At 37.8% G+C, this 14,571-nt stretch overlaps 2 protein-coding genes across 2 annotated transcripts; both read right to left on the bottom strand.

The window, feature by feature from the left end:
- Positions 1 to 261: 261 nt before the first annotated feature.
- Positions 262 to 3,880, bottom strand: LOC21398290 (3-ketoacyl-CoA thiolase 2, peroxisomal). Its single transcript, XM_010111393.2, has 14 exons — positions 3,698 to 3,880; positions 3,453 to 3,529; positions 3,258 to 3,342; positions 2,789 to 2,915; positions 2,453 to 2,551; positions 2,303 to 2,376; positions 2,073 to 2,180; positions 1,899 to 1,976; positions 1,691 to 1,823; positions 1,476 to 1,572; positions 1,114 to 1,237; positions 925 to 1,033; positions 596 to 679; positions 262 to 498 (listed from the first exon to the last, which is right to left on the bottom strand). The coding sequence occupies exons 1-14, from the start codon at positions 3,782 to 3,784 to the stop codon at positions 422 to 424; spliced, it is 1,359 nt and encodes a 452-aa protein (XP_010109695.1). The 5' UTR covers positions 3,785 to 3,880; the 3' UTR covers positions 262 to 421.
- Positions 3,881 to 7,589: 3,709 nt separating this feature from the next.
- LOC21398289 lies at positions 7,590 to 13,669 on the bottom strand. Its single transcript, XM_010111392.2, has 9 exons — positions 13,592 to 13,669; positions 10,548 to 13,444; positions 10,372 to 10,455; positions 9,762 to 9,914; positions 9,215 to 9,378; positions 8,990 to 9,137; positions 8,541 to 8,663; positions 8,369 to 8,456; positions 7,590 to 8,188 (listed from the first exon to the last, which is right to left on the bottom strand). The coding sequence occupies exons 2-9, from the start codon at positions 13,359 to 13,361 to the stop codon at positions 7,989 to 7,991; spliced, it is 3,774 nt and encodes a 1,257-aa protein (XP_010109694.1). The 5' UTR covers positions 13,362 to 13,444; positions 13,592 to 13,669; the 3' UTR covers positions 7,590 to 7,988.
- Between the last annotated feature and the right edge of the window lie 902 nt (positions 13,670 to 14,571).

The raw sequence follows: 14,571 nt of genomic DNA, 5'->3' as shown, positions 1-14,571 counted from the left end.
AATTTAATTTCTTAAATCAAAAAGACAAAATTTAATCGACGGTTATATGAGTAAATTTACTTCTTAATCCCACTCGTGTCTCTCCTGAAAGGATAATAATTCTCACCATCTCAGCAAAACACCAACACATATTGCTAGAACTACAGCCTAGATTAGTCAGTTTTGGTATTTTGTTGTTTGTGGGATCAAAGCGACCTAAATTAAATTCAATTGAAAGGTAGAAGCGATTGAAAATAATTATAGGTAATCTTCAAAGAAAGAGAAAAAAAAAAAAAAAAAAAAAAAAACAATATGCGACCAAACTCCAAAAAGCCCACACGACTCTATCAGTCTTATTAAAGAGACAATATTTGTTATTAACGTTATATATAGCAGCTGCAAAAATCAGCTTGGATTGCACTCCTCTGAGAAAGAATTGTCCTTAAGCTGCTCTGGCATTGCGTAGCTCGTCAACCGAGTCCCCTCTTTCTAACACAGCTGCAGCTCCCATACCAGACCCTGCCAAAATGAACATATAATTTGTTGTTCAGCCAAATCACTAAATATCTTTGTTATTTTCACTCAATGTTGTCGAGAGTTTTGGACAGAAAGAGACCTATGCACATGGAGATGATGCCAAAGCGACAATCCTTCCCGCGCCGCTTCATCTCATTCAGTAGAGTTGAGACCGAGCGGGCACCTGACACCGACCGGAGCACGTTAACTTTAGGAAACTAAAGTCAAGTGAGGGTAAAGATTCAACCGCGATAATGCAAAAATTCTTTAAAGGTAGAACATGAGTTTACTTTTTCTTTGGATGATCAAGTATGCTGCATACAAGTGTGTGCTTGTGTAGAGTCATATACATTGGTTTTAAGTGGCAAAAACAGTTGAAATAGATGGTAGTTTAATTTATGTGCTGGGAAGTTTTCGGATTGTATATACCTGTAGCACCCAAAGGATGACCAAGAGCAAGAGCGCCTCCGTTGACGTTGACTTTCTCAGGATCAAGCCCCAGTTTCTTAATGCAATACACGTATTGAGAAGCAAAGGCCTGGAGGCAAGCAAAGAAGGTTGGTTAGCCATAAATGTTTAAAAATTATGCAATCAGCTTAGCCCTAGAACATCTGTTACCTCATTAATCTCAAACAAATCGATATCATTAAGCTCAAGACCGGCAGACTTCACAGCAGCCGGGATCGCAACAGCTGGACCTATGCCCATAACAGCGGGATCAACGCCAACAGCAGCAAAACTCCTGCAAGAATGTGCAAAGTTGTATGTTGAACGAAACATAAAAAGAAAGCTCCCAAGGAAATTCATTTTTACAATTTATCTGTACACTTCTAACCCACCTGGTTATGAATACGTTGTTTGTCAGCGTACAATTGAAGCTCCAAAGCTCAATCATCTTTGTATAATAATAAGGTTTCAACTAAAAAATATATTATGTGTGGGTGTGTGTGTGTGACTCAGGATAATCATACACCTCATACCTGAAGACACCAAGAACAGGCAGCCCCTTCTTTATAGCCAAACTTCTCTTCATGAGAAGAACTGCTCCAGACCCATCACTCACCTGACTAGCATTCCCTGAAGAAAGAAAAAAATGTTAAAATGTAAAACGCCAAATCAAAATGCTAATAAAAAAGACGCAAAATAAAATAGAAATTCACGACTTGAACGGAACTTCATGACTATATCGTAATACCTGCAGTTGTAGAACCATCCTTCCTGAATGCAGGCTTCAGCTTTGCCAAATCATTCAAGTTTGTATTTGGCCTGACTCCCTCGTCCACAGAAATTATAACAGGCTTCTCCTCTCCAGTTTTTGGGTCCACAATCTGATGTAGACAATATCATCAATATCCAAAACACCGGAAAATGTAGAATTACCATGGGGGAAGTTTTGCCTTTACCTTGGTAGAAACCGGGATAATTTCTTCTTTGAATTTACCAGCAGCGATTGCCGCAGCAGCACGCCTATGAGATTCAACCTACACACATTTATTCAAGTCATTACAACTACTGCATTATGCTTCTGTATCTGTTGTTAATGCAACTTAAATTAACAGTTTATATGTGAGACTTACAGCAGCCTGGTCTTGCTCCCGCCTGGTCACGCCATAACGTTCTGCAACGTTTTCAGAAGTCATACCCATTGGAAGAAGACAGTCGCGGGCTTGTGTAAATACTTGTAGCTGTTAAGACCACAACATTCAGCCAACAAAACCATTTTCTCCGGCTTAGTTTTATCCTTTCGAGCAGGAAAAACAAAAATGTGAAAAATGAGAACACGAATAGCTATGAGTCTGTGGCATACCCTCGGGTTCTTGGCAACGTGCTCCGATAATGCCATACTGTCTATTGTCATACACTCCACTCCAGCTCCAATACCTGCATCCACAAAAGAATATCAGTTTGTTGACGAAGGTCATCAAGAGAGGCACAAGTTTCATAAAACTTCACTCACCAATGTCATAATATCCTGCTTTTATTGAAGCAGCAATATCAGCAACTGCCTGAAGACCCGACGAACATTGCCGGTTGACTGTTCTGACAGGCACCGTATCTGGAAAAACGAGATTAATCAAATTCCAAAGTCATGGACTTTATACAATCTACTGAGGCAATTATACCTAATTAAAGGGAAGTATCCTCTCTGATTCATGTTTTATCTTTATGACAAAGGATGATTAACATTAGAATCGTAACATATATGGCCATGTGATATTGTTAGATCCATAAATATGCATAATTGGAACAAAAGTTAATCGTGATGAATAGACTAAACAAATCATAAACTTACCAGGGATACCAGCATAGATTGCTGCCATCCTGCATTCAATTGCTCTTACTGAGCCAGGTGCCAAAACTGTGCCAACAACAATATCCCCTATTTCGCTCGGGTCCAAATTTGTTCTCTCTATCACAGCCTACATTGAGAACCCATTAATTTTAAATCAAGGGAATAATCACTATTTTATTATTATTAATATTATTATTAAGGAAAACTACTTAGAAACTCCTGAAGATTGTCTCACTCCACAATTTCTAAATCTAGAAATTGTTTCAGTTTGCACCTTCCGTCGCATTTCCCCGAATTTCTGAGACAGAATTCGTCATCTTCCATCCAAAAATCAACAAAATACAATGAAAAGTGCAAAGCTGAGACAAATTTTCAAGTTCGGCTGCATAAATAAAATTAACCGTGTGTTCCGAACTAAAACTGAGAACAAGAAATTCTTTAGGCCTGATATCAACAAATGCTTCCTAACCTTCAAAACAGCAGCGAGTAGATCATCAACCGGAGTGTCCTTAAAACCCCCTCGCTTTGCTTTGCAAATAGCAGTTCGACATGCCCTGTTCGATTATTAAAAAGCATATTGAGAGAACATCATCAAAGTGAAAAGATATACATAAAAACACAAGTCAAAAACTTCATTTTTCTTGGATCAAAGAGAGAAATTTACGCGACAATAACAATATCATCCCCGAAAGCAGCAGTCCTTTGGTACGCACCACTCTGACCAGCCGCGCATATCGAAGCCTACAAGACATTCAAACATTAAAAATTGCAGATCTGTAGATGAGAAAGATTATTCAAACGCAACTTCAAATGTATATCAGACAACAGAATCGAGAAATCTAAAAGAAACCAGAACGAGGAACTACTACAATATTAGGCTTGTATTGTAGCAAAGGAAGTGAAACTCACGGAGAGAGAAGCAGTATCGTTGGTTTGAGAAGAAGTGGGAGATAAATGTTGAAGAAGAACTCTCTGTCTTTCAGCCGCCTTCTCCATTTATGGTGTCCGCAACTCTGGAACAATTGTCTTCCTTACAAGTTCCACTATAGTTCGTGGAGGGACAAATTATTATTATGTGTGTATGTATATATACACACACACACACACATATATATATATATATATATATATATATATTGTGTGTGTATGCGAATCAGCCGAATCTTGACTAACAAGTGGTGGTTGTTTGGAGAATGCCCAAAGGTAAAAATGGGATTAGGAAAATTTCAACCAATCAAAAGCGGTCAACGGAGAATTGACCCTGGAAATGCAAAGGTTAATTTCCGCAAAAATAAAAAATAAAAATAAAAAGACGAATAGGAGGATTGTTGCGGTTGTCTTTTTACGAGAAAGATCGCACTTCACGTTCACCTCGTGCGTCTCGAGTCAATATATTATTATTATTTTTTTAATGGTATTAATATTTTATTAAGCATTCAAGTTAACAATCTTGTTTTTGTTTTTTCACCGTCCAAAATATTCGATCTTGTTTAATATTTTATTTTTCAAGTATCCCAACCGTCCAAATTTAGCATTTATTTCATGCGAGGATCCGACAAAATTTTTCTGTCTTTTGATTATATAGATATTCTCTAATAAAAAAATGTATTATTTATTTACCTTCATATTGGTAGGTATACCTCCGCCTACCTACTTCCTTTAAAATTTTAAAATCCGACGCTTTTTGTGCACTTTTTTTTTCTCAGAGATGCTTTCATATATATTTAAAAATGCTTTTGGATTCCTTCAAATAAAGGAAAAAGAAAAAAAAAAAAAGATTATTTGGAGAGTCGGGAGAATTTGGGTCTGCGAGAGAGAACAGTCTGCCCTTGACTCCCAAAAGTTCGATAACATCACTCTTTTTTTTTGCTCTTTAATGGCAATCTTTTACACAATTACACCTACTTTTACTTTCTTTTTTTTTTCTCCATACCTTTTACACCTACTTACTTCTCTTTCCTTTCTATCTTTAACTCTCCTTTTGGAAATTGGGCCCCAACATCATTATTGACAGAGTTGTCAAAGACGGAGCCCAACCCTTGTAGTAGCGGAGCTGGGCTCGTGGACTCTAACTCCACTCCATTTTCTTTTCTTCTTCCTCTTTCTGTGCGTTGCTTTCTTCGAACGCAAGCTTTAATTTTGCTTTTTGACTGTGTTTTTTTCCCCTTAAGCTGTTCCAAATGCCTTTTTTTTTATGGGTTAATTTTATTTTTGAACCTCGAGTTATATAAGTTTACGGCCTGTTTAATTTGCTGATTCGAATTTTTAATTTGAATTGAAATGTGATTTTATGTGAAAATTTTTTATTGTAGTAAAAAGATTAGATGTGATTGTTTGTGAGAGTTTTATACTGTAACAAAACTCAAATTTTAAACTCGAATAAACGAAATGAACAGAGCCTTATATTTCGTTCATTTCACCAATTTTAATTTTTAATTTTAGGTTTATATTATTAAAAACTCTTAAAAAATATTTAATTTTTTTTTGTTACAGTTAAAAATTTAAAAAAAAATGTCACATCTCAATTTAAATTTACAAAGTGAACGAGACATTAATAACATCTTGGTAACTTGTACCATTAATCCTCTATTTACCGAGTTGTCTAAAAGTAGTCCCTACATTCATGTAGCTGTTGGTTGGAGCTCCACCATTTCTTCGTTGCTTGATGGGGTGTGGTGGCTGTGCTTGAAATTTTTTGTCCTTTATTTTTTATAGGAATTTTGCTTGGTAGGTATGAGTGCTAAAACATATGTCCTGTCCCAACCGAATTACAAATGAAAATTTGGCAACTTATGATTTTGAAAACTGAGAACCAGTTATAAGTTTTGGTTTTGAAAACTAAGAATTAGTTACTAATTTTGGTTTTATAGGGGGAAAAAAATGATTTGGCGTCTTGTGGTTGTCCTCCAAAAACTTCCACTTCCATGACTGATTATAAAGCTTGACCTGCTCAGGGCCTATGATTTTTTTTTTGGTTCCCTTTGGTTTCGTCGCCTTCAAAGCTTTAGAAGTTTGGCACGAGCTTAGTATTTGTTATTACACTGCGAAATGTTTTAACAACCTTGTACATGACATTCACGTGCTTTCTAACTCGGAACAATGATAGATCAAATGATCAATGATGAGAAGTTTTAAAAACTTTTCAAAAGAAAAAGAAAAAAATTTAAAAGACCAAAATAGGATCAAGCCAATAAAAAATAACCAACTTTTGCCCCCTTTTTTTACTTCATTACTATTTCTTAAACACGCGTACAAGCACTCTTTGGCAAAAAAAAAAAAATTTTCGGCCTAGTTCTTTCACTACTCATTTTTATTTTATTTTGCCCGATTTGTGTTTGCTCTCATATTTTCTTCTGTCAAGCCTTCTGCCTTCCCCTATCGGAGTCCTCAGACCTTACTGCAGACAAAGTAAGCCTTTTTTTTTTTTTTTTCTTTTGCCCTTCCTTTTCTCTGCCCTTCTTTTCCTAGCTTTTATGGTATTTATTTTCATTTTCTTTTTTCGGTTAGCGGAAATGGGATGGTCTTTTTTCTTTCTTTTTTTTCCTTCTTTTTGGTGCAACATTAAGTGATGAGAAAAACATTCTAATAGGTTGAAGATGAAAAAGTTTGCGAATTTGAAAGCACTCATCCATGAGCTAATAAAACTGGTTTCAGCTGCATCAACGGTTTGGCTTCCTCAAGATTGATGGAGAAAATGCATGCGAATAAGCTATTATATTCAAATTAAATCACTGAATTCTTGTCTAGATTAGGCTTTATATTAATTCTGATCCAGTGGACACGCGCGTTTTACTACTTGGATAGTTATCGTGTTTTGTTATAGTTGGTGCCATTGGTATTTTCTAATTTTGTTCTTGTTTTCTGCAAATATTGATCATTGTTCTTTTCATCAACTTTCATAGAAGAGTGTAGTGGGATAAGACAGCAATCCAAAAACTAGCTTTCCTGGACAATTTTTTCCCAAGAAATTGTTCATGATTTGCTTGGAATATGCACTGGAAATATTGAGATCTTTTTATTTATGGCGTGCAAATTTTCTTTACCTACTTTTTCATGTAGAGTTGTGTAAAAGAGAAAAATTCAACTAGCACCGCTTTCTTTTGTTTTGATGTTTACAACTTGTACTCTACTCAACTTGCGCCTATGTGTCCATTTATTCAATCAAATTTTGTTTGTTTTGATAACGAGTAGCACGAAACATGCACAAGGTCTTTTGTGTGTGCACATGCACAAGGTCTTTTGTGTGTGCGCGTGTGTGTGATAATCACAAGGTCATGATTCTGTGAATAGAGTATCTGCATCTTTTGTGTGGACAAGTTTCATGAGCAATTGGAGGTTTGTTTGGACGGTGCAAAAGAACAATTGGAGCTAGTGAAATGCTCTCAATTGGAGGCGTAGGACGCTTGTTTGGATGGCGTGAAGGAACAATTGGAGCTAGCGAAATGCTCTCAATTGGAGTCGTCGGAGGCTTGCTTGGACAGAGGGAAAGAACAATTGGAGCAAGCGAAATGCTCTCAATTGGAGGCTTGTTTTGACAGTAATCAAGAATAATTGAGGGCCCGTTTAGTTCATTGATTCGAGTTGAAATGTAACTTTATGTGAGCTTTTTACTGTAGCAAAAAATTAGATGTGACCGTTTCTGAGAGCTTTTTACTATAACAAAACTCAAATTTTAAACTTAAATTGGTGAAATGAACGGGCCTGAATATCCACTGCAACTATTCATAAAAATTCATTAAAAAAATCCTTCAAGATATAAAAAAAGAGGGCAAAAAAAGGGAAGTGTAGAACAGAAACTTCGGAGCACATAAACTAGCAATGATACTCTTATGTTTTTCCGTGTATATATACATAATATAATATGGACGCGTTTCTCCAGAAAAAAAAAAAAAAGGAAAAGAAAAACGTGATACTAAACTAAACAAAAAGGCTCTAGATCGTCTCTGCATCACTCGCTACTCTGATCTGATGTTTTTATGTAGAGGACAAAGAATAAACAAATGAACACATCTTTTATAAACATTGGGGGAAGAAGAAAAACAATAGACCCATTAAATTGCAAGGACGGTCCCCCAACAAAATTGCTGATCCACAGCCCAATTACTATTCAATGAGGCTTATCGACGAGCCCAGGTAAATGAAGTTGGAACTCTTGTGCTGTGCATATACATATTTACGTTTGTTTACTCACCGGGACATGTTAGGCTTTGACCACTCTTGTCGTGTTGTTCTGTGCCTTTGCTTGAAGCGCAATAGACATAGACCGCAACCTGTTAGTAATCTCGGTGAATGATGGCCGACTTTCAGGTTCCGGCGACCAGCACTCTTCCATTAGCTTCCTCCAATTAGGATCACAGCGTTCGGGAATAGGAGGTCGGAGAGTGTTCTTCACAATCCCCCCTATAATGCAGGTTACCCACATAAGAAAAATAAAATTGAAAAGAAGCATCAGTGCTTATTTGGTATGTAATTCTTAGGCGAACACGGGAAAGTAAACATGCAGAAACAAAAGGGAACCAAAAACTCCGGAGCTAATTCTACGATCCAGTTAAAATGGCAGGGACAAGGATATTAACTTACCAATGATCGCACCACAATGCATATTTGCATAAGGTTCTTCCCCGGTCAATATCTCCCACATCGAAATGCCAAATGAGAAAACATCAACCTGTCAAAATTGAAATCGTTGTGTTGATCGCTTTGCCAAAAAAATAATTTGTTTCTTTTAGATACGTAGCAAAGTCCTACCAACCTTCTCAGAAACCCGGCTGCTGCTACCATTTAAAAGTTCCGGTGCCATCCATGGAAGCGTTCCTCGCACTCCACCAGATACCAGAGTATTGCGTTTGATTCTCGACAATCCAAAATCTCCAACCTACAGAAAAGATGCTTAATTATCAAGATGTCCAATAAGTAAGCCTGGGAACTTGGAAACTAAATATATCTAGAAAGCCCCCGGTGCATCAAGATACGGCTCCCAGCTAACTATAATAGGAAAATGGATAAACTTTCCACTTAAATCAATTTATGCCAGAGTATCATCAGGACACTTCAGAAAGTAAGTTGGGAGTATACTATCTCGTTTCTCAATAGACTTTTTCATTCTTTTATGCCTTTCAACCCTGCTGAAAGCAATATGTAATCATGAAGCAGCATTATATCCTTCTTTGAACATGTAAATTGGCATTCTGAAATATTTACCTTGCATATAGGTCGTTGTGGATCCCTTAGGTTGACTAACAAGTTATCACATTTCAAATCAAAATGGACAATATTCTTTGAGTGCAAGTATTCCATGCCGAATGCTGCATCCATGGCAATTATAAGCTTTCTACGACGATCAAGTGATCTGCTCCATGTTCCAAGAAACGTATAAATAACAGCAGGAATCAGATATGTTGTGTAAAAGAAATGAAGCTGAATTACCTATCCTTCTTGAGTAGGACATGCCTAAGTGATCCATTCACCATATACTCAGTTACGGTTGCCAAGGTTCCTCCAGTTCCATCTGGTACTACCCCGTAAAATGCAACCACATTTGGATGATGAAGGTTTGAGAGGATCTGTGCCTCTCTCCAGAAGTCTTTTGTCTGATATAGCCACGACAAAAAGGTTCAGCTCGAAATACGGACAACTAATATAGCAATTTGTTTTAAAAAAAAACAATTAACAGACAAGTTTAACTTTTCACGCAAGACATAAATTTTTATGTTCAATGATTATATAAAATTTAGCCACACACAATTCTCGTATGCCAGATAAAATCAACATTCTTTTTTGGTGAACATTTATCGTTGAATACATATAACTCACAACTAATGTCTGAAGCATTTCCTAAAATCTCAATGACAATTAAACAAGTAGAATTTCCAAAACAAGTAATCATCATTTGGCGGATGTGGTGTGTGGAAGATATAAGGGTAAGCGAAAAAGAATGAAAATGCACTGCGAAGAAATTAACAAATGGACCCACCAATCGTTCTTGCTCGGAAGATCTCCCAGAAAAACAGCTCTTCTTAATTCTCTTTATAGCAACATCTGATCCCCTCCATTTTCCATGATAAACGGTACCATATGTACCGGATCCCAACTCTCGTAGTTCTTCAAGATCAGCATTTCTTATAATCTGGACATAAAAGTTGTATAATTCAGTTGCATGTACAACCACAAGTTTGATAAATTTTCTGGAGTTAACAGTTGGCTTCATTTGCATTAAGAAGTTGCTCTCTTACAGAAAAGCTAGTTAATATGAGAAACAACCTACCAAATGATATAAAAGGATAATTCTCACTTCTTCATAGTCTATACAAAACTACAAAAAGAAGTCAACTGCTAAAATTTTGAAAGCTACTTAGTGCAGGAGAACTACTTTCAATGTTCAGCAACAAGACCGAGAAATCACCTGAGATAGATCATAATTAATGATTGCATATGTCAGATGAGTCATAAAGGCTCCAGACAGAAAAATATAACATTTCTTATAAACACATACAATGTTGTACACACGGTATGCAAGATATTGTGATGTCATAAACAGAAAAGCCAGTATACAGTCAAGTTGAAAGTAAGAAGTGGTGAAAAACCTGTAAGCCATAGATGCTGGCTTCCATTTCAGCTATCATTGCATCACTAAATGGTTCATTCTTGTCTCCGTCAGTTTTGGCATCCTATGGAAGGAGGGGAAAAAAAATCACTCCCAGAAGAAAATGCATAATTTTCTATTTTTGGTTTTAGAACTCCAGATGAACTCGAATTTTACCTCAGAATCAGTCTCTGGAACAATGCTATCTACCTCTGTTGCAGCAGGGGATATAGCATCACCACTGGTTTCATCCGTAACATATTGCGTCACTGCCACTGACGGATTGTTATGATTACTAGAAAGATTCATTTGCACCAACGTGATATCTTCCATGTTAGACTTCAAATCAGTAGAAACTCCAAAGTCAATCTCTTCGAAATTCTGATTGGGGTAGCTTACAAAGTCCATATCAAGGAGGGAAACCTCTCGCTTAACTGCACTATCTTGGCTTGGATTTTGCACCACCTGGTCACTCTTTGGCAAATTGGAGCTTATACCAGGACCAGCATTAAGTGGTAATTGAAACAAATTTACAGAGGTTGTCAGCATGGGTTCAGAAATCACATTACTAGCAACAGGATGAAGCTGTGTAGGTTCACGGAGTACCGGATCACTGCATAATCCAGTCAAAAGATCACCCAAAGGGTTTAGACCATGATGGGGTTGTCCGGCAGTTGGATATAAGCTTGAAACTTCAGAGTTCATAGCCTCCACAACATTGCTTTGTTGACCGTCCATTTTCCCATTCATAGCACAATCCTGATCAGCAGCATTTTTTTGACTCATGGGAAGGAGTTCAGAGAGAGTATTGTCACATTGGGGTTTTTTGGGATGCTCCGTCAAGCCATCTACCAAAGGCAATAAATCAATGCCTGAGGATACAGGAAGCCTCTCCTGAGAGCCAATAGTAAAAATTGTACTTGGATTTGGGGTAAGACGGTCCAAATTGTTCGTGCATTCCATTCCAGCTGCAGCTAAACTTCCTTCACAAACCTTTTCATCTTGATCCAAGAAAGGATTTTTCTCATCACGCCTCTTAACCATTCCCAAACTCAAAGAATCTTCCTCAGACTGATCCAGTAACGTGGAATTAGATTCACTAAGGTTGTCTTTAGCTGTTTGGAAACTGTTATGAATGTCACCAGTACCCTTGAGAGTAGGTTCATTCCAGCCCATTGATTCTATAGACATAGAAGAATTTGACAAATTTCTACCTTGCAATCCAACGGACTCATCATCAAGTAAGTTGGTTTGTATAGGATTGAGAACATTAATGTTGCCATGCAATTGGGACGTCGTTTCTTGCAGGGCACCTGAGTTCAGTAGCAAAGACAACTGAGCCTTTGCATAGGCCAAGGGAGGTGATGCGCTCACTCCTTCTTGTGAACAGTATGCAGACTTCCTTCCGCTCTCTTGCAGTTTCGAATCAGAAAACGCATGTGGCATTCCCTGATGAGAATCACCATAGTCTGACAATAAACCTGTTAAATCTTCTGGGCGAGTACTTGGCTTTTCAGAATGAAATATCCTTTCCTTGTGCACTTGTTTGTCATGGGAGAATATATCAAACTCGCCATCATTTTGACCAACAGCTGAAGGTCTTATAAACTCTTTGCTGGGATTGTGGTCCTGAAATTTTCCTCCATGCAACTGCTCTAACTGCGTAAAACTAGGCTGGTGATAATTCATCAAACTTACTGCCTCTGGATTTACCCTGCCAATATTAGTGCTGGAGTTCTGAAGTGGTAATTGTGTAATCACGAGAGAGCAGTTGCTCTCATTACTACCTCTATGCGAGCTATTATTACCATGTGATTTTTTCTGAATATTCTTGGAGTCTCCTTGAGGGCATAGAACTGGAGAAAATGGAGGAGATTGAGTTGGGGATACATTTATATTCAGGGATTCTGAAAACTTATTAGGATTCAAGGCATTAGAATCGCTATTAACCTCTGTAGGAAATTGGGAAGTCTTAGCTCCCACTTGACTTGCTTCCTCTCCTGCCCTAGGACTAGGGTCTACCATCCCATTCACAGCAGCAACATATTGGTAGTCTTGATTGTTCTGCTGTTTGGTGCTTGCCTCAAGAGATGCATTTTCAGATTCACCCAAGGGAATCAAAAAGATCCGCAGCCTCTGAGAACCATCTTGCCTTTCAATCCCATTGTATTCCTCTATCATATTTTGAAGATCCTCATCAGAAGACACTGAAATAAGAGCATCAAGATCCTCACCTGGAAGCTGGTACTTTATGACATGTGGTTCGTTGCAAATGCTGGAAGTTTTCTTGACAAGCTCATCCCATGAAATATTTTTCCTGATGGAGACAATACGCGTCTCTCCCCCAACATATCTCAATCTCCCATCACTAGGCCTCGGCAAAATTTTTCCACCAAAACTGCAGAGAAATTTTACCTTCCCAGACTGTGAGCCATCTGATACTCCTGAGCCGTTAATGTTGTTGGAATTAGGGGATTCAGATTTGTAGCTGGGTGGAACATTGGTTCCACCAGTCTGGTCACAATTCAGGTCACTGAAAGCCTTCCTTAATCCATGTCCGTTATCACCATTCTCCTTGTTGCTTCTGCTTCGTTTATCAACATAAGCTTCAACATCAACCTCTTTAGAAGACCCTTTTGCAGAGACAAATTCAGATGTTTCAGAAGCACACTCTGAATCCATTCTCCTCAACCCCAGGATACGAGTAAGGTCCTCATAGGCCAGTTGAGAGTTCTGATTACCATTAATCCCAGCCTTCTTTTCCCGGTCCTGGACCATATCAGCTACCGCAGTAACTCTCCTCACCGGAAGACGATCTTGAAGAAACTCCTTGGAAAATTCCTCGCCAGTCTGTACAGAGATGTTGTTATGTACATTCTTTATCACAGTTGGAACAATCGGGGTTGATTCTTGGCCGATCCAACGACCCGATGGACCAGGAACCTCATTGGTCATGGAATCAAACAAGTTGTCAGGCCTGTTTAGCGCCATAAAGAACACTTCTCAGCTTTGAGCTGCTATATCCTTTCGACCCAGAAATCAAGAACATGTAACCTGATCTCCCTGTCAAGAGACTGTACCCAAAACTTCCACTTAAATTTCTTTCCCAAATAGTCATTGAACAATTTACTTCTCGAGGAGAAATTAAAATTAAAACGAATAATAATCATAATTAAATTTTTTTTTTAAAAAGGAAAAACTTAAAAGTCAAATCAACAAACCTTGCAAATCATCGCCCTAGCTTCAGAATCGGTTCCTTACTGATATGTTCTTCTCTCCAATCCCACCCAAAATCAAAAATTTTCACACGAAAGAATTTAAAAAAAAAAAAAATATATATATATATATATATACACTCTATCTAGAAGCTCGGTTTGACTGTACAATCCTCACGAAACAAAACTTGGATCCTTCACAAAACAGACGAGAACTACACAGAAACCAGCAAATAAAAACAATTCAATTCCCTTATCTTCAATAACTCCTCGCCTGCAACAGCATCAAAGATCCAAAACGAAAATTCAGAGAATTAACCACTTAAACCATTCAGATTCAACAGAATTTCCATCAAAACCTTGAAATCACCAGCCAAACAGATCGAGAACAAACAGACGGACGAAAGATCAATCAGCATATCACGATTAGGAGTAAATTACGCCCAGTATAATCGAGAAGCTCGTCAACTATCAAGCTTCAAACGATCAAAATCGACGCAAAAGAAAAACCATATAGAAAACGAAAAAGAGAGAGAGAGAGAGAAAGAAAAGAAAAACTGAATACCTGATTTTTCGCACGCTCTAGAAAGCCATATCTCTCCATCGGAGCTACGTGGCGGAGCTTCAGAGCAGCCATTGGCGTGGAAATCGGGCCGATCGGCTCGGAGAATGAGAAGAATAGGAAGTTGGGGATTGGAGATTTGGGGAAGGAGAAAAGAGAGCGTGGCTTAGGCGCACAGGTTCAATCTCGGGCGTCGGAGAGCGACATTGCCGAGAATTAAGCGGCATCGACACAAGGGAATGCCTTTTAACTGTTACGAGAATATTTTTTTGAGTTTTCCTATATTTCTTCTTTCTTTCTTTCTTTTTATTTTTTAATTATTTATTATTATTTATTTTGCCCTGTTTTTTTATTCTATTTTATGAATATTCATTCACTCCGACGTGGCCTCCCATTCTCTTCGGACTTTTGATCTTTGATTAGA

This window comes from Morus notabilis, unplaced genomic scaffold (genome assembly GCF_000414095.1).
Source record: "Morus notabilis unplaced genomic scaffold, ASM41409v2 Scaffold1032, whole genome shotgun sequence".
Lineage (NCBI taxonomy): Eukaryota > Viridiplantae > Streptophyta > Magnoliopsida > Rosales > Moraceae > Morus > Morus notabilis.
This window is presented reverse-complemented; position numbering and strand designations above follow the sequence as displayed.

Bases quoted from the DNA above. Each gene is read 5' to 3' on its own strand.
- LOC21398289 (XM_010111392.2), bottom strand. From the start codon at position 13,361: ATGGCGCTAAACAGGCCTGACAACTTGTTTGATTCCATGACCAATGAG. The intron at 9,379-9,761 runs GTGGGTCCATTT...TGGCTATATCAG, and splicing joins CTTCCGAGCAAGAACGATTG to ACAAAAGACTTCTGGAGAGA. The intron at 8,664-8,989 runs GTAAATATTTCA...TCTTTTCTGTAG, and splicing joins CACAACGACCTATATGCAAG to GTTGGAGATTTTGGATTGTC.
- LOC21398290 (XM_010111393.2), bottom strand. From the start codon at position 3,784: ATGGAGAAGGCGGCTGAAAGACAGAGAGTTCTTCTTCAACATTTATCT. The intron at 3,343-3,452 runs GTAAATTTCTCT...ATAATCGAACAG, and splicing joins GATGATATTGTTATTGTCGC to GGCATGTCGAACTGCTATTT. The intron at 2,916-3,257 runs GTTAGGAAGCAT...TTCTCAATGTAG, and splicing joins TACTCGCTGCTGTTTTGAAG to GCTGTGATAGAGAGAACAAA.